The sequence below is a fragment of the Heterocephalus glaber genome, unplaced genomic scaffold (assembly GCF_053883595.1).
Source record: "Heterocephalus glaber isolate CG9 unplaced genomic scaffold, H.glaber_assembly_v1.0 deba00001498, whole genome shotgun sequence".
NCBI lineage: Eukaryota > Metazoa > Chordata > Mammalia > Rodentia > Bathyergidae > Heterocephalus > Heterocephalus glaber.
In genome coordinates, this window is record NW_028258321.1 from 3,788,711 (window position 1) to 3,809,389 (window position 20,679).

Genomic DNA, 20,679 nt, shown 5'->3' on the forward strand with positions numbered 1-20,679 from the left:
ACACGGATGCTAAGATACGCACAGAGAGGGAAAAACAGTTATCTCTCAGAGAATATTTGAAATGCCTGGAGACACTGGTGGTTGTCACACCTGGAGGGCTGCAGCCCAAATAGCTACACATCCTGCAGTGCACAGGGCAATTACCCCCCAGAATGTCCAAAGTGCAGAGGTGGAGAATCCCCATTTTAGTTATTCTACTAAATTTGCTTCAAACACACTGACACCTTACTTTGTTTCAATTATTCTCCCTTCCCAGGAAGACTTGTGTCTTTCTTATTTGACAATTCAACTCATTCTGCAAGGTTTTTCAGTCCCAGCTCCTCCAAGAAGCTATCTCCCCGCGCAGCAGGATGCAGGAGCCCTTCAAACCCTGAGCAGTCAGAATGGCTCCTTCCGTCTGTCACGGTACCCCAGCAGTCTGTGAGGATTTGTCTCAACATTAGCATCACGTCTGCTAAGGCACTGGGATCTGATGCAACATGAGCTGCAGTTGGTGGTCTCTTGAATTTTATTACTTTATTAACATCAAGCCAAAAATAATTTTCTCCAAAAATAGCAGTAAACAAGTATAGTAATAAGTCCTATGCTGACTGCTGGAAAAACAAGTCAGAAACACAAACTTTATTAGGCAGTGAGATTTGAATGTGGGAAAAAATTACATCTCCAGTACAACCTATTTTAGTGTCAAAGAGATTCTAAGAGTCATTTGCCACCAAGTTAATGAGGATAACCATTTCTTACATTTTTCCTCTATATTTTATTTATTTATTTATTTATTTTGGTACCGGAGATCAAACTCAGGACCTTGCGCTTGTGAGGCAGGTGGAGGCACCACTGAGCTAAATCCCCAGCCCTTCCTCTCATATTTTAAGTCATTTTATTACTAATTTTATAACTAAAACTTATTAAGTGCTGTGTAGACTGACATTCAGCCGGGAGCCAAAGCAGGGTGCAGCAGCTGGCGTTCTTTCTGAAGGGTGAGACACTGGTCAGAGGTTAAATGTAAGCCCTAAAGTCACATGGCTATAGAAGGCAGCCCCCTGCTCCTGTCTAGAAACCAAGTATTCCCACAGACGAAGCCTTAGCCACAGCAGTCTCTTGGTCACTTAAAGCTTCAGTGATACTTTTTATAGTGTGAAGAATCTTAGGGTATCAACTACAAAGGCTCACAGAAAAATTACAGCCATTTCTCATGGTTACCTAGCTCAGTCATGCCAATCTGAAGGGAGATTGTATTTGCAAAATGTCTTTAATTACAATAGCACCAAACTTTCCTAAGACTAACACTAATTAGACATGCACAGGGCCAATATGAAGAAACCTACATGACTTCACAGCAGAACACAGAGAAATGAAATAAAGACACAAACCAGGGGGCCCAAATTGAACACTGCATATTGGAAAGACTCAGGTCTCTCTGCAAGTGAATAGATAGCTTTGTTGCAATTCTAATCAATAATCAGTTGCTTTATGAGAGGAAGGGGGAGGTTTTGAAACATCACAAGGCAATTCCAATTTCATTTGGATGCATGAATGAATAAGGTAAGCCATGAACGTTTCGAATAAGAAGGATTCTAGTTTTGTTTCGGTTTGTTATGTTTTGTAGGAGAGAGGGGCCCAGTCAGACGCTGCATTCATAGAAACAATAATCAAATGCGGTGCTGCAGGGCCACAGGGCACAGCGCACTGACGTGAGGTTTCACTTGGGCTCACAGCTGCCCTCGACACGCAGTTCACCCCCTGAGCCCCGCGTGCCGTCAGACCAGCAGGGCCTAGGGAGCGGGTCCCCACTGTGAACAGGCTTAGCAGAGCCTCATCTCCGGCACATCCCTCTCCTCCATGGAAGAATGACCTTCCCCAAGCGCGGTCCCTGTGCCACAAAGACGCGGGGCTGCTGATACCCACATATACCATTCGATAAGGCAGGATTACAGGTGAAAAATGCAGTCAGCATTTACACAGTCACAGGCTGAAGGCACTGGATAAAAATAAGGTAACAGAAGACATTACAAAGGGAAAAATAAAGATTTGATGTTTTTAAAGTAAAAAGTATGGTAAAAATCATAATGTAGTCAAAACCAAAGAAAAGACTAGGGACAATACTGGAACAAAATGAGAGCCCATAATAAAGAAGGAACAGAAAGAGAGGGTCACATAAAACAAATACAATGGCTAATAAATACATGAAAGCATGCCTTACTTACTGAGAAATGCAAATTTAAAAAGGAAGCCCATTTTGTCTATTAAATTAGATTACGTTTTTAAATTAAATTTTATGAGGTGTAATGAAATGGTATTTTAGCTAGAATTTCTGAGAACAATTTGGCATGATAATATTTATATATATTATTTTGATAGTCCATCATTAAAAATTATAATAATCAGACTTTGTACAAATAATTACTTAAAGATTCTCAAGACCACATTCCAATGCTTTCTTTAATAGTAAAACTTGAGCAGCTAGGTCACTGTCCAAGAATAAAAGAATGATTAAATTATTATGTAGCCATCAATTAGAATACAATATAAGTAATGAAAGTTTTAAATCACGTTTAGAAAGAACAGAGAATGGCACAGGAAATATTCGATTTAATTTTCAGACAAAATTTTAGAAACAGCATGATCTCAACTCTTAAATATATGTTAAATTATGTTTAAAATTATACTATACTGTAACAGGGAGACAGGGTATGAAATAATACTTCAATTTCGCTCCAAAAGGTATTTTGGAGGCAGTAAAATTATAGGTAATCATTTTCCTTTTTATTTCTTTGAATGTCTACAACAAGAAGTATTGTGTCTACAAGCAGAAGAAAAGCGATTCGAGTGCATCTGTGTCTTTTAAAATTTCTCTCTGTATTCTAGTGTGAGAAACTGAAATTGTAATTAAGGATACACACGGATGAAATGGCCTAATAACATATTTCTCGGATTGTGTTTCCATCGCGTGTCATATGACTGTATCGAAATTTAAATTAGGGAGAAGCTTGGCTTATGTGGAGTCTGCTAGCTAACTGGAGTTTTTTTCCAGATCATTATTTGTTCAGTGTTGGTTTTGGGGACCTTTCTGAAACAAATCACATCCTCTGGTGTCTTGTTGGTGCTTGAGATGCTTTTTAAAGTTACATGGAAAAATGTTTAAGTGCTTTTCAGTTTTGTTTTGGTTTACTGCATTTGAATATTATTGTAGTTTCTTTTCCCCTTGCATTGTTCTTCTTTGAATGGTTTTAATTTTTTGTATGTGTGTGTTTGATAATAAAGTAAATTTTTTTTAAAAATCGCACTGGATGACTGGTAGTGCCTCTCATCTTACCTTGCACATCTCAGTTGTCTGTTCTAGAATCATTCTTGACGAATTTCTCTAGGAAGTTTGCGTGCCTTCCCCAGCTCTTTTCTGTTTCCTGTCCTGTCAAAGACTGAACTGTATCTTCGTATAATAAACATGTTGGAGCTTTGTGCCCCAGTGTAGTGTAATAGGAGATGAGGATCTAACACGGATCAGGTCTTTCTGCGGGTGGTTCTCATGATGGGATTAGCGCTTTCATTGGATTCTTAGTGTTTTTATTGGCACAGTTGCAATACTTGCTGTTTACTTTCATCCCAGGAAGTGGTGCTTGTTCTATAATATGCCTTGATGCATTTTATTCCCCTTCCCTCCCCCCACCCACCTCTCTCATTCCGTCTCTACATCTTCTTTCCCCATTTTCATCATTATTATTAGTTCATGTTACGACACACATAGATTACATTCATTGAGAGTGATTTGTATGCGTACATGACACGTCTTAAATCTTTACATGCGCTTCTCTTTTGCCTTTCCCCCCACCCCCAAATTCTTGGTCCCCTTCCCATTTGTAAAGGATCTATTTCCTCATTTCTTTTCAGTAGTCTTTTATTTTGCTCTTTATTTCTACTTTGGACTACACGAATGGAAAAAACTCCATAGGATTTAAGTTTATGTGTCTGATTTCATTTAACCTTATGTTTTCAAAGTATATCCATTTTCCTACAAATATCACAAATTTATCCTTCTTTATAGTTGAGTAGTATTTCATTATGTATAGATATCACATTTTGTTTATCTGTTCATCTGTGTGTGGACATATAGGCTGCTTTCAAGATTTAGCTATTATAAATTATGCTGCTGTGAGTATGGATATGCATGTATCTCTGTAATATGATGTCTTTAGCTCTGTTGTGAACATACCGAGGAGTAGCTGAGTTGAATGGAACCTCTAGTTTTAGTTTTCTGAGAAGTCTCCATACTGATTTCCATAATGAGTGAACTAGTTTTCAGTCCCACCAACAATGCAGAAGGGTTCCTTTCTCACCGCAGCCATGTCAGCATCTGTTGTTGAGTTCTTGATGACAGGCATTCTTCCAAGTGTAAGATGGAATGTTAGTGTTCTTTTAATTAGCATTTCTCTGATGACCAGAGATGCTGAACATTTTTTCATATGTCTATTGACCACCTAACCGTACTTCTTCTGAGAAGTATCTATTCATTTCACTTGCCCATTTACTGATTGAGTCTTTTACTGGGGAAATCTAATTATTTTAAGTTCTTTATATACTCTAGATGATAGTCATCTGTCTGAGAACAGCTGACAAAGATTTTTTCCCATTCTGCACACTGTCTATTCATTATTGTTGGTTGTTTCCTTTGATGTGCAAAAGCCTTTTAATTCAATGAAATCACATTTGTTGACTCTTACTGGCATTTCTTCTGCAAGTGGGATCTTGTCAGAAAGTCCTACTCCAATTGCCTACTCCAATGACTTCAAGGGTTCATCTTCTTTTGTCTTCACTTAACCATTAATAAAAATTAGATACCTGTATTAAGTGTTTCAGTCTTAACATTTCGATCTTTGGTCCATTTTTATTTTAGTTTTCACATGGTGAGAGATATGAGTCAAGCTTCAGTCTTCTGCATACGGAGGACCTGTTTTTCCAGCATTGTTTGCTAAAGAAGCTATTTTTCTTTCAACATACGTTTTTGGCCCCTTTGCCAAAGATCAAACCCCTGAATGTGTCTGGGGTTGTTTCTGCATCCTCTCTTCTGTTCCACTGATCCACATGTCTGTTTCTTTGCCAGTGCCATGTTGTTTTTTTATCTCTGGAGCCTTACAGTGTAACTTGAAGTCAGGTACAGGTATTGTGATGCCTCCTGCTTTGCTCTTGCTCCCCAGGACTCTTCTGGTTCCATATGAATTTTAGGGTTGTTTTCTCTAGTTCTGTGAGAAATGTTGTAGGCATTTTGATTGGGTTGGCATTAAATCTACATATCTATCAGTTTCCAATGTCCTCTTCAATCTCCTTTTTCATAGTACTGTAGTTTTCTTTGTAGAGGTTTTTCACTCCCTTGGTTAGGTTAATGCCTAAGTATTTAATTTTTCTTGATAGTATACAGGAATGCTATTGATTTTATGTCGATTTTGTATTGTGTTACACTGCAGAACTTGGTTATTAATTCTATGGGAGTTTTGAGGCAATTTTTGGTCTTCTATACAGATAATCATGTCGTCTGCAAATAAAGATAATGTGACCTCTTCCTTTCCTGTGCATATCCCTTCTATTTCTTTCTCTTGCCTGATTTCTCTGGCTAATATTTTGACTACTATATTAAACAGGAGTGGGGATAGTGGGCACCCTTGTCTTGTTCCTGATTTTAGCTGGAAAGCTTTCAGTTTTTCCTCATTTAATATGATGTTGGCCATCGGTCTGTTATGAATGGGTTTTATCAGGTTCAAGTAAAGTATGTCTATGCCTGTTTTCTTCAGGATTTTTATCATGAATGGGTGCTGGATTTTGTCAAATGCTTGTTTCTCATGTATTAAGATGATCATGTGTTGTATCCTTGCTTATGTTCATGTTTACTGAACGCTGTACCATTCTTGCAACCCTGCGATAAAGACCAGTGGGTCATGATGTATGATCCTGATGATTTGTTGCATTCTCATTGCCAGTGTCTTATTAAGGAATTTTGCATCTATGTTCTTTAAGGAGACAGGCATGTAGTTTTTTTGTTTTTGTTTTTGTTTTTGGTACGGGGAATTGAACTCGGGTCCTTGCGCTTGTGCAGCAGGTGGCGAAACTACTGAGCTAAATCCCCGGCCCTGAGGCATGTAGTGTTTCCTTTTTGTTGGATCTTTGTCTGCTTTTAGGATGAGAGAGAAGTGGGCTTCCAGAAATGAGTTTGGAAGATTCCTTCTCTTTCAATTTCAGTGAAGATTTTGAGGACTATTGGTGTTGTAACATCCTTAAAGGTCTCTTAGAATTCAGCAGTGAATCCGTCAGGTCCTTAGTTGGCAGATGTTGTATTACTACCATTGCCTGTTGGTGGATTGTTCAGAATTTTTATTTCTTCTTTATTTAGTTTTGGTAATTCATATTAGTCTAAGACTCTGTCTGTCTCTCTCTCTCTCTGTCTCTCTGTCTCTCTGTATGTTTGGTTAATGGTTTATCCTATTTATTCTTTCAAAGAACAAGCTCTTTGCTTTGTTCATTCTTTCTTATATACTTTTAGTATCAATTTCATTAATTTCTTCTCAGATCTTTATTATTTCCCCCTTTAAATTCAATTTAGATTTGGATTGTCACTGTTTTTTGAGTATCTTGAGGTTCATCATTATTTATGTATTTGAATATCAATGCTGATTTCTAAAAATTTTTTGTTTGGCTGATCTGTCTCTTTTTAAAAGTGGGGGTTTTGAGGTCACCCATTATGACTGTATTGGTATTTTTCAATCTTCTATATCCTGCAGCATTTGTTTTATGAAGATAGGTTCTCCTGTAGTCAGTGCATATATATTTATAAATGTTACTACTTCCTGTTAAATTGTTCCCTAAACTAGTATGTAGCTACTTTTTTCCCACTTATCATAGTTTTAGAATGAAGTTTACTTTGTCTGAGACTAAAATTGCTACCCCTGTTTGCTTTTTGTGTCCTGGTGTATGAAATATTGTTTTCCATTCTTTAGTCCTGGTTGTATTTGACATGAAGATCTTTTTAACTTAATATTGATTTCCAAATATATGTTTTCAGCTTTATTTATCCTGAGATAGTATTTACCCCCTCAGCTATTTAATTTAAATGGTTTGGACCCTGTCACTTTGTTTTAAGGAAAAAATTACTCCTGGTTATAACAGCATCAGCAGATCAAATAATACACCACTTACACTGACATGTGATCTTGCATTTACACTTTCACCATTTATCAATACTCTTTGCAACCTATATTTATTCTATTGTTCTTAGCAGTAAGTGTGACATGGAAGGAGAAGTAAAGGGAACAGATGTGATGGAGGAAAGAGGAGTATGAGTCAATAGAAGAGGGAGATGAGAAAAATAACAATAGGTAAAGAAATTTGATATGAGGTCAGATTCTCCAGGAAGTCTTTTAATTGAATAGAAGGGTTTACGTTGAGGGTTTAAAGAAGAAATCTATGAGGGCAAGCACCAGATACAGGAGGAAAGAGGTGCACTTGGGGGTTGAAGAAAGTTCCAAGGTTGTTAGAGCCTGTTGATAGATTTGTGCACCCATAAAATGGAGAAGAGGCAAGGGAAGATGGGAGGCTAAGTGAGATAAGGAAAAGCAAGAGGAATGGAATAGAGAAGGTTAGTATGAGAGAAGACAGGAGTGAATATAGAGGACACAAAACTTGAATAAAAGAATTTAAAAGTGAGAGAAACAAGGACAAAAAAATAATATTGCTACAGGAGTTTGAGTTGATGAAATGAAATAGGTAGATGAGAAAATAAACACCAACTCAATCAAACCAAAACAAAGAACATCAGAGCATCTCACTGGCTCTGTGTCATAGGAGGACACAGCAAGAATGCGACCATCTGAAAGGTGGAAGAGGCCTTCACCAAGGAACCAGCCGTGCTGGCTCCCCAGGTTCAGACTTCCAGGTTCTAGAACAGGAGAGAATGCATTTCTGTGGTCTAGGACATTGTGTTCCATTATGGCAGCCTGAGCCAACTTACACTAGAGCAAGCTGGAGCAAACAACTGATTTCCTTGGAGGGAAGAAAAGTGGCTCCTCCTGCCTTCAACCTCACATCCTCCTTTTCCCTTGGGCTGCTCGACTCAACATCTTCTTTGTGCCTCTCTCTAAGCCTCTCCCTGGCCCTCCAGTTCTCATATTCCCTACTCAGGCGACCACTAAACAATGCATTACCAAGAATGTATCCAGCTCTTCTCATTTCATCATGTAACGTGCAAGTGGTGAATAAGGAATCTGAGTTCCAAGGTGACTACAGAGGCGGCTCTGCTCCACCTGGGGCCATCCTGACCCCTGCCCTCATAGGACAGTAGCAGGTTCAAGTCTTGCCCACTGTAAGAACAATAAATTGTTTATTTCCCTCTGAAATTTTTTTCCCATTTAGTTTATTGGTACATTTTAGGTATACAATGCAGTTACATTCATCATTGGGATCTTGTACCTGTACATGATGTATCTTGGTTCTTATTTTTTCCCCTTTCCCCTGCCCTCCCTTCACTCCCTCCACCCTTCTCTATTTAGAAAGACTTTGTTTCCTTTTCTCATATTTTTTCTTTTCTCTTCTTTCCTTTCCCCTTCCCCTCCCACTTCCTCTATTCCTTTAGACATTTTCTTCCTATTTCACAACATCAATTATACATTTTACACTTTTAGTTTTTCACACCAGAGAAACTATTCAGTATTTACACGTGTGTCCTATTTATTTCACTTAAGAGCATGGCCTCAGTGCGCGTCCACTTAGCTAAAAATGTCTCTAGTTTCTCATTCTTTATGGCTGAGTAGTACTCCATTTTATAAAAAAACAAACAAACCACATCTTCTTTATCCAGTCTCGAGTTGATGGGCAGTTGGGCTGTTTCCAAGTTTTAGCTATTACAAACTGTGCCTCTATAAACATGGGTGCACATATATCGCTGTGGTATGATGCTTTTAATTCTTTGAGAAAGATACCCAGCAGGGGAATAGCTGGGTCAAATGGGACCTCTAGTCCTAGTTCTTTGAGGTATCTCCATACTGATTTCCACAGTAGTTGCACCAGTCTGCACTCTCACCAACAATGAAGAAGGGTTCCTTTCTTCCCACAACTATGCCAGTATTTGTTATTGGTTGATTTCTTGATAGCAGCCATCTTTCTGGGGTGAGGTGGAATCTCAGCGTTGTTTTCATCTGCATCTCTCGAATGACCAGTGATGTTGAACATTTTTTCGTATGTTTCTTTGCTGCTTTTACTTCTTTGTCTGAGAAATGTATGTTCATTTCAGATGCCCATTTTTGAATTGGGTCTTTATATTTGGGGGGTCTGATTTTTTTAGTTCTTTATGTATTCTAGATAGTAGACCTTTGTCTGAGGAACAGCTGGTAAAATTTTTTTCCCACATTGTAGGTTGTCTCTTAGCTCTGTTGGTGGTTTCTCTTGCTGTGCAGAAGCTTTTTAATAAGATGAGATCTCAGTTGTTGATTCCTTGTGCTAGTTCCCATACTACTGAGGATTTGTTCATAAAGTCCTTTTCTATGCCAATGTCTTTGAGAGTTTTACCTAACTTGTCTTCCAGCAAGTTTAGTGTTTCTGTTTTAATATTTAGATCTTTAATTCATTTCTATTTTAGTTTAGTACATGGTGAAAGATAGGGGTCTAGTTTTAGTTTTTGGCAAGTTGAAATCCAGTTTGTCCAACACCATTTATTAAAGAGGCTACCTTTCCTCCAGTGAGGATGTTTGGTTCCTTTGTCAAAGATGAGGTGGCTGAGTATGTCTGGAGTTGTTTCTGCATCTTCTCATCCATTCCACTGATCCTTGGGTCTGTTTCTTTGCCAGTACCATGCTGTTTTTATCACAGTGGCTTTGTAGTACAAATTTAAGCTGGGTGTTTTGATACCTCTGCCATGTCTCTGTTGCCTAGAATTGCTTTTGCTATTCTAGATCTCAGATGAACTTTTGGGCTGTTTTCTCTAGTTCTGTGAAATATGCTGTTGGGATTTCAATCAGGATTGCATTGAATCTGTATAGCAGTTTTGGAAGTATGGCCATTTTCACTGTATTGATTCTTCCTACCTAGGAACTCCCTCTGAAAATTTACTATCACTGGGAATCCACTGTCTCTGAGCAGAATGGGTATTCCTTCTGTCCTTTTATAATCATCTGAGAGTAATACAGATCTGGAAGCCATGTTTCTGTAACTCTGAAGTCACTTACCAAAAAGTGAGAGAAGGAGAAAAGAAGGGTGTTTTCATTTGCACCTTAGAATTTTTGCTTCCTGGGATTGGGTGAGTGGACGTGACTGTGTTTGAGGTCCAAATTTAAAGCATATCGTTTTTTCCAGATTTCCGAGGAAGGGTCACACACTACCCCATCTCTCCACAGTCAACAAGTGTTACGCATATAGTCTCTTTATTTCCTCTTCCTGATAGAACTCACATGTACTAAGCATAATCACAAGTCCAGCACATCTTGATCTCATCCGAAGGTCTGAGCGTTCTGTCTTTCTCAGTGCACTCACAGAATACCTTATACGTGTGTTGGTCATTGCATTTTGCTCAGCCCTTCCACTGTCAGATCTGACCAGCCACATAGCATGGGTGGCCCCATCGGCAAAGTTAAACCAGTTTCTGCTTTCAAGCTGAGCTTTCACATCGCCTCTTCTGACCCTGCATATATTATTTTGAATGTAATGTATTTTTAAATTGCTGCACCATTTTAAATATGTAAGGGAGCGCTGAATTAAATATTATCCATGGCATACCCTGGTTTGCAAAGGCCCTCTAAATCTGATCCCTTATATCAGGTCGATGCCTAAATCTCATTATGTGTGATTGCAAATGACAATGTTTGCAAAATTGTGGAGGCACATTTGAAGGCAGCATCAAAAATTTAGCTCATGATGTTAACTTTGTTTGAAAAGATCTTGGTTTTCCAGGAAGCAATCTTAAGCCATTCTGCCTGTTCCTTAACTTTGTCTCTGTCATGGATAATGGATTAATAGCCGAAGGATGTCTGGGCAGTTCTTCAGAACTTATATACAGTCAAAATGAGTTCCTGTTTGAATATATGGAGCACATTTTTGAAGCAAAACCTAGGACACACTCCAGAACAAATAAAACCTACAGAATTCAAGTTCAAGTAAGAAGTACTAGAGCATTCACTTGAGCCACATTATCTCTAGGTAATCATTCCCTATTTCCACCTCCTGCTTCTCTGACCTACATCTTTTACATACCCACAGCTGTTATCTGATCAATATAGGTGTCCAGGACACAGATACACAAGATACTTATACTTTAAGTGAAGTTAATATATATGGCTCATGTGTGTGTGTACACAAATACATATATGCGCTCATAATCAACAGTATTTGCAGAACAAATGGAATCTTGATATCAAATTGAAAAATATAATACAATAAGAAAAAATAACCTTATTATATTAAGTGAGTCCCACTAAGTCTGAGGATAGGGTTCTCAGGTCAGTTAGTATCCAAGAGACTCAGCACTTGGTGGGATTTCTCTGATAGGGCAGACTCAAACAGTAGGTAAAATGCAACATCAAGGATTGACATCAATGAAAGGAAAACAGACGACATGGTCCTGGACAGAAGTAGTTGTGTGAAGACAGGATGCTGTGTGTAAGTTGAGCCTTATATGCTAAAATACACACCATTTTAGTCATTTCTGTTTCTTATGGGCTACCTAGGACACTGGCCCAAGAATCAATCCTGCTTATTAAACAACTATGCATAAAAACTATGTATAAAACAGTACTCATAATGAAAAAATGTGAGAATTTTCAATGTCCAATAAAAATAAGAGTAATAAAGTATGTATTTTTGCATCATGAAATGTTGCACAGAAAATTAAAATGATGATTATAAGGATTTTATAATAACATAAAATCACTGTAACAGAACATTAAGAGAGGAAAGTAGATCATACAGATTCATATGTAATATGTTTATGTGGGAGACCACCCCATTGATTATGCTCAAAGCAGGCTATAAGCAATGCAGGCTGCAAAGAGTTAACCCCACAATTGGCTTATTTTAAGAAGTGAGTCTGACCAAAGCATATGAGATAATACATAGCCAAGGCCAGAGTGACTCTTACCCAAATTCTGTTCCCAGGCTAACACAAGGATGTTTAGTCTCTGCTTTTACAAGCCTTGCCTGTGTCATCAGCATATCCCTAGCAACCACACATAGCCCTTTCACATAGCACCCTTACCCCAACTTAACTACGATTGTGTCACTAATAAATATTGACTGTTCTGGCTGTTCGGGCATTTGCTTGCTCAAGCCTTTGCTTGTTCAGGCACTGGTCATCCCAGGTCCATGTCTCTAATTTTGTTTCTAAGTCTTTCTTCTCATCATGCATCTTAGCACCAAGAAAGAGATTTGGATCTGCTACAGGGATCTCTGGTATGTTTAGGCTATGTGTAAAAGAATATATGCACGCAAAAAGAAACTGTGACACTAAAAGGGATAAAAGGTCAAAGAGGAAAGATTGGGATGAAACAATTTCTATTCTGTCTCTCCACATCAACTCTTTCCCTACTAAAGGACACTTCCCTAGGACTTCCTATCTACACACACCAGGAGGAACTGTTCTGCTTTTCTATTGTTCCCTCCATTGCTCATACTCTGTCTGAAAGACAGAAGCTGCTGGCACAACCACCACTAGAAATCTGCCGTGCGAAGGTCAAGCTAAGTACAATCTGTCTGACCCCACCCAGCAGTCACTCCTCCTTCCACCTGCAACCAGGCATTAGAAACAGATCAAAGATCAGGCTGTAATGTACCTTTTCCCTGCATCCTCCCCTGGATTTGGAACTTTTCTGTTGCATCTCTTGGCATCTTAAAGGGTTTCCAGCTCTCAAGACCAGTCCATCATGCAATCCAAGTAAACCACAATAGGGGTAAGAGTTGAAGTCTCTGACATTTTAGGTGTATGACTTTATCAGAATATTTTCTTGCAGTGATGACAAGGAAGAAGAAGATCCTGTCCTTTCAAAAGAGGGAATAACTAAAGGGGAAAGAAGGAACATGAGCAAAGAGGAAGACATTATTTCCTTTTTCATGATATTATATACATGAATGCCATTAGAGATCATAGGTACTGAGAGGCCAGTTCAGACACAAACAGAATTCAGGAGGCACAGTCCCCTTAGGAATGTACTGAAAGAGAAAACCACAGAAGGTGAACACTTTGGAGAGTGTGGGAACAAAGGGACAAAGCTGTGAGCCACAGCAAGTACTCACATTGACTGTGTGGCAAAAACAATCTTGCCACTATGGAATGTGCTTGCCTGTTAAATACCTCCCAAGGGAAGAATGCAGATACTATTCATTTGCAGCTCAGTAGGATAAAAAAAAGAGGGGGAAAAAACCCAGAAAAATTTCTTCCCCTGTGGCTACAACTCTGCTCCAACAGAGACTAAGAAAGATGAAGGAGAAAATTTTGGATACTTATGTCATTTGTGGGCTCTTCCTGCTAGTCCTCATTTCTGAAGCAGCTCAGTTGACGAATGGGCAGCACTAGTCAGGCCACCCAGTGACCAGGTATCAAGAACGGAAGAGTCGCACATAAATAGGGAGTGTTTGGATCAGGCGCCCCTTTCCCTGGGACATGGGATTGATGACTGAGTCATTCCATGGTGCAAGACTCCTAGGTCATCTCTGTTGATGAGGTTAGAATGCCTGGAATTCACAAAGAAAATTTTATCTCTAGATGAAGCTTTTGTTATGGCTGTGAATGAATACTATGTCTCTCCCTATCTCACAGACACTACAGGGCACTAATGATAATTCCAACCCTTCGCAATTCCTAGGGCACTTCTACAATCATTCCAACAATCACCACTGTAGATGAGAAAACAGGTAGGATGCGTGGACATGGTCACTTCCTCCTTCTGCACCTTTGCCAGAGTCACTCCCGGAGCACAGTGTTCTTCCCCGTGAGCCCCCTCCAAGCTGCTGCTTTCCACTGACCAAAGGTGACATGACAGAAGGAAGTTCACAAGGATCCATCCCTTAGACTTCGGCAAATGTCCAATTTATGGGCAGCAGCATGTGAACAGCATGTCTTCAGAACCACATGTCTGCTCTATTTATCGGCATGGCACACGTTAAAGGTCTCCTTAACATCACTCTCATCTCACTGTTTCTGTCCCATCAGTGTCATCCCACCACGCCCAAAGCCACTTCACTTGGCCCCATCTCTCCTGAAAAAGCAGTTTCAAAAATTTTATTGTTTTGCATTGTTTTTACTTCTTCACAAGGATAATAACCTAGTGAAGAGTAGAGAACAATGGCTGAGCAATTAGGCTGAGGTGTAGATTCTTGGCAATAAATTGGACTCACTCGGGAGTTATCATGCAAGTAGGCACACAGCCCCACCAAGCATGGGATTCACATTTGTGCCCTGGCAAACTAACAAATGATTTATGTGTCAATCTCTTAAGGACTGCTAATAAACACAGTACTTAAAATTCAAAGTACTTACAAGTACTTAAGTCAGAGTACTCAAAGATTTACAGTTAACAAATCATAAATCTGAAGTGGGGAAGTGAAATTGCCAAATGTCCATTTGATCACGCCTTATACTTACAGCAACTTTATTCAATTGAAACAAAAATGTTGTTCACATTACATGGATAAGAAAACACAGGTTAAACAAGGTTCACTGAGGCTAAAGTTAGCTCCATACCCAGACAAATGTGTGTTTTGAATTTTCTCAAGGAGGTAAAATGTTAGTATTTTCACCCCATATATATATATATATATATATATATATATATATATATATATATACCATAGCGCTTCAGCCCAAGCAATTTAGAGTTTTAGACAACCTTGGATTCTGTCTTTGGGAAAAAAATAGACTGTATAAAATGAGCTCTTCCTCTGTGACTCCTGTGACACCTAAAAGAATAATCACAGCAATTACACATCAGAAACAGAGAAGTGATAATTACAAAAATGGAATGTTCAGCTACCACTTGGCTAGCCGGCATGGGCACTGACTTTTATATTTCCCCATGGGAGCATATATGAAAGAAGCAGAGTGGAGGAAAAATGAAATACAATTATCAGGACCTGGGGATTTATTCTTTCTGTTACACAAAGGAAGGGAGTGGGAGGGACAGCAGCTGAAGCATTCCCATCTTGCTCTTTGCAAAGATAGGAAAATGCTGCCCTTCATTCACTTAATTTAATTTCTCAGAAACAATGGCAAGGCTCATGCAGTCTACTATGCTTTCCTTCTCCATCAACTTGACTTCCTGGTTAGCTGACTGTCTTACCATCCCAGAGTTCCTTTTCCTTCCAAAAATAGCTTCTCTCTCTGTCTCTGTCTCTGTCTTTCTCCCTCCCTCCCTCCCTCTCTATTTCTGAGCAATGGCACACTGAATGAACCAATTGGTCCATTACAGCTGAGTAAAAACTATAGTTGCATAGTTGGAGTATCAGAGAAACAAATATTTCCCTTTTCTGCCTAAGTTTTTTGAAAATTATAATAGTTCCAAACACAGACCAAATGACAGCTGTAAGAAGAGTTATAGATGAGACAGTAGTTGGTCTCCAAAAGAGACAAAAATCCCGGGGACAGACCAGGGGTTGACTCAAGAGTGATATTCCCAGTTTCCTCTCCTCTTTCCTCCTCCACTCTGCATCATGTATAATGACACAGCTGGTTCTCACAGCATGCTTAGGTAATCCTCACTTTTAATTCTGGATGTTGTTTCGTGGATGCAGAGAGAACCAGGTAAAGCCACTGCTTGCAAAGGTGCTGGTGTGACTGAGTATTTACAAGATGTTTGTCACCAGTACTCCACTCTCACACATACAACCCGGGTGTTGTGTAAGGCATAAATTGCTGCACTTAAGGGAACTGAAATAAGATACTGAAAAAGAGATAGGAATAGGTTAAATTAAGCATATAATTACGGATACTATATACTTTGGTATCCCCGCTCATTTTTGATCCTTTGTTTCTCACCTCTGCTGAAATGAAAGCAAGATACAAGTAAGACGCATTTTCAAAGGATTCCAAGAAAGTCATAGGGCAACTTTATACTCAACTTGTTACAGCCAAGGTGAAACATTATGCATGGATAAAGGGACAGCAATTAACAAAGAACACTTTCTGATCAGGAGCACAGGCTAATCTGCCATTTGAAATGTGGATTAACACTGAACTACACACCTAGCCCTTTTCATTTTTTATTTTTATTAGTACAGGTCTCAAGTATATCATAATTACATTCATTTTCAGGAGCTGGTATGTGTACACAGTACATCCTAATTATTTTTATGTTCTCTACCCCCCTCACTAGCCCCTATTTTGTGACAGGGTTTCAGTCGCTAGTAATCCTCCCACCTCAGCCCTTTGAGTGCGAGGATCACAGCATGGGCCTGCTACACACCCGGCTTGGATTCCTTCTTACAGAGTTTTTTCAAAGTTCATACTAGAGAGGTAGTTCTGAAGGGATCAGTCGGTGTGATATGAGCAAAAGCTAAACTCCGCGGTGAGGTGAGTTTGAGGATCCATGACGGCAGGCTTGGCAGGCTTCCCTCACATCTTCCTCCAGAGCCATCAGTAACCTGATGTGAATGAACCCGAGTCTCCACAAATGTCGAGTTGGATAATTTTGTCCTATATTTACCTGACTACAGAAGCTCCCATGATAGGAGAAGCCTTTTATGGAATTACTATTCTGCAAGGTACATTTTGGGAAATACAGTTTCTGGTTTAGGTTCGTAAAATATAGACTTTTCAGAAAGAGTGGAGCTTAGAATGAGTAGGCAGCTAAGCGTGCCCAGGTAGGGCCCTTCTGCAGCCCAGTATTTCTCAAACTTTAAAGTGCACAAGAACCACCAAGGAATCGCATTAAATACACGTTCCAGGTCCATAAATATTGAGGAGACTGGGATTCCGCATTGCTAACAATTCCTAGCAGCAGGTGGTGGTGCTGCTGCTCCATGAACTATTTTTTGTGTGGCGAAGGGCGAGAACACACTGGTCTGCAAGTGCTGAGGTTGCTCAGCACTGTACAGGGTGCTGTGCTGGCTCGCGGTTCCTTATCGCAGAGGGTACGGAGTGTGCTTACCAGTAAAACCTGTGAGGTGTGATCCGTTCGTGCACGACTTGCCACCGTCTTCCGAAGTCCATGGAGCTATAGAGCTGCAAAACAAGGATGTAGGAGAACATAAGTCTCAAAAGCCACTACTGACCACGAGGACGGATGTCCTTCCCGGGACCATGCCAACACACAACTGCCAGCACACTCAAGCGGGCATCCAGTTTACCCAGAAAAAACCCTAAGAATATGACCGTGCCATGCTCATCTCGACCACATAGGTGCACAATCACTTGTTTCTGAGCCGAGGGTAAATTTAGTTCCAATGGCTGTCACTGTCTCCTTTAGGAGTAAATTCTACAGTTAAATTATGCCTTCTTTTTTCTTCAAGCTCTATACAGTCTTTAGATACACTTTAAACAATTCAGCAACGTTGACTTAAAAGCTATTTATTGAACAACTGTTTCAGTCAAGGCACTCTGAGGGACATGAAGACAAGGAAGAGGCAGATTCTATGCTTCTAGGAAAAGTGGGACACACATGTGTATATGTATGCACACAGATAAAAATGCTCATCAGCTGATATCGAAGCCAATGCTGTGTATAAAATATGATCTTTCACTTTTTCTCCTACTGCTCTGACATATTACGGATCATCAGAGATAGAACCCCTCAATGCCACCAGAGATACCAGGCTCATTTGTATGCCTACATCTTTGCAAGATGTCAAGGACCGGCTACTCTTCTGTCTAAGAAAAATTTACATCTACACCAGGTCAGGACAAATGCGGCTTCCTCCACAAACATCTTTTCTAACCACCTAAGACCGCACATCTATTCTTTCTTATCTTTTGTTTCTACAGAGCACTTATCATGGTGTAATACATGGTTACCTCTTTCATATTTGTTATGTTATTTAGTTGTGTTCACATTCTTTGAATACGTACAGAGCGTTCATGAAATATTTATTGCATAAATCAGTAAAACAGGCACGTCATATTGGATAGCAACTCATGAAATAAGAACAAATTCCAGATGGTCTCCAGGACTTGACAAAACAAAAACTGGATCCCTCCATGGTTAATGGAGTCAGACCCCATGTTCACTTATTTCATGGCAGTAGATTCTCACCATATATATATATATGTGTATCCCACTAGGGATAGGCCAGCAACCTGTAAGAGACTAAGCAGGAGTTATTTTCAGTTAAGTCAATGAAATACAGTAACTGAATCTGGCTGACAATGGAACGATAATAGTATTAATGCCATCACGTCGCCTTTCCATATACTTTGAGCTTTACAACAATCCTGAAAGAAAAAGAGAGTGTTCACTAGTAATTTAAACCACTGCTCTCTGGAATTCTATGATCTGCCCAAGCAGAGCTGACCACTCTATTTTTGGTACCACCAGCACATTTATTGTCTGCCACAAGTTATCACTGGTTGGCATGGCTTCCCCCACTGGTAGGATGAGTTCTAAAAGAGGTGGGGATCATGCCACCGTGGTGTGTCAGTGGTTACATGATGTTGTCACATAACAGATGAGCACGCAACCTCCTACTTCATGAAACTCAGTCTTAAAGGAGTTAAGATTTAGGGCAAACAAAGTAGGGTTTCAGATTTCTGATGCCTGGCTCAAGTCTCTTTCTATGCCTTCATTGCCTAATTTATCATGATAACTCCACCACATTTCTGTTTTCTCCCCACAAATGTTTACAGGTAGAGAAGCTAGAAGCAGTTAGCCCTTGACTTTATCAAAATGGGGTCAGATGAAGTATATTCCTGAAATAACATCCCCAGTGGCTCTCACCTGTAGGGCTGTGCTCTCTCCAGCATACAATACTCAGGCAACTTGGCCATCTATAAAGTTTTAAGTACATAAGCTTACAAGTCATGAAGAAATAATTTTTTGTACGAACTCAAAGCTTTATGAGGCTCAGGAAAGTTTAGGGCCATTTTAATCCAGCAAATATTTATTAAAAATGGCACTATAAAAATCTTTTTGTCTAGCAAATGAAAGATATATATATGTATATATATATATGTATATATATATATATACATATATATATATGATATGTATATCTCCTAAAAGGTAGGTATAACCTAAAAGACAGTCAAGGATGTGCATTAGTATTTCCATTTATAGATAAAGCTATGAACACTTGGCTCATACTACAACTATTTGGAAAACTATGATGTTGATCCTGATTTAGCTATTCACAAGTTTCTATCATTCTACATCAACTCACCACCAATTCTCGCAATATTTATGCAAACTACATGAATAAGCTCTAACTCTTATGTGTATCCAAGCCTGTACATAGGAAAAACAGGTTATATTCTCCATTTTTCCCTCACTAATTTTATTCAACAACTTAATAAATAAACCAACATTGACTCTAAAACCACTACAGTACATATCCCACAAACCACATCTAATTATTTTATTTTTAATTGAATAATCACTGTATGTATTATATATTTAGGAGACAAAATGTGATGTTTTGATATATGTTTACATTTTTGTAAGATGGAATACTCATTGTTACATGCCCATTAACCAATTCATCACCTCACTTACTTACCATTTCTGGAAACAAGATATTTAAAATCTAGTCTTTTAGAAATTTTAAAATACACAATGCATTTATTATAGTCACCATTTTTGCAATGGATCGTTAGAGTTGAGTCCTCCTGTATAAAGGAAATGCATGCATTGACCTACATCTCCCTTTCACCCCTGCATCCCCAATCCCCTGCCTCTGTTAATCATCAACTCTCAACTTCTATAAAGTAAATGTCATTTAGATTTCATATATAAATGAGATCATGTAGTATTTATCTTTCTGTATTTCAGTTATTCAGTTATTTAGGAAGAAAACAGTCTAATCCCTACCTGGTTCCCCGTATGTATACAGGTATACAACATCAAAGGGGAAATTGGGACAGGAGCTGAAACTCTAGAAGGTGAAGAACAGAGAGACTGACAGGGTAGAAATACAACAGCCAAGTTTCCTGAAGATGTGCGTCTCCAGCTTTAGAGAGGGTGTGGGTAGAAGAGACACCCGACGGAGATTCACGGGGTAAAAGTGAAGAGCAGAGCTGCTGATGTGGTCACCATCTCGACCCTGGTTTGTGGGCGGGCATTTAGGAGAGAGAAAGGAGATGAAGACTGTTGATGGGCAAAAGGAGGTGGAAACTATCTGTCTGTTCATTTATCTCCCCCTTTCTCTTTCTATGCATCCACTCCTCTATTTGGGCATGAAAGGCATCTGGACCAGGCCGTGACCCGGAGAATATATCTGTATATTTTAATTCAAGAACTGAATTTTCCAGGTAGAGCTTAGGAAATGGTTCATTTTCCTTCCGGTGGCAGGTGTCTGGGGGATAGCTGCTTACATTTAAGACACGTGTTTCCCAATTAAATGTGAGAGGGACTATGGAAACTTCTATAACCTAAATATCAAACTCTGTCAGCCTTGATTCTAATCACAGCAAACATAACCCCCGATTCCTTCAAATAAAACCAAGCACGATTGCATTTCTCTCTAGAGACAGGCCAGGCAAAAATTATGAGCGTCATTCTGACAGTGTCGGTTCCA

At 39.2% G+C, this 20,679-nt stretch overlaps 1 protein-coding gene across 1 annotated transcript in view; it reads right to left on the reverse strand.

Moving 5' to 3' along the window:
• The window catches only part of Sorcs3 (sortilin related VPS10 domain containing receptor 3), a 568,351-nt gene that overhangs the window by 187,770 nt on the left and 359,902 nt on the right, over positions 1 to 20,679 (reverse strand). The window contains exon 5 of the mRNA XM_004866511.3: positions 17,103 to 17,176. Coding sequence (XP_004866568.2) covers positions 17,103 to 17,176 — 74 coding nt within the window. The remainder of the gene's footprint in view (positions 1 to 17,102; positions 17,177 to 20,679) is intronic.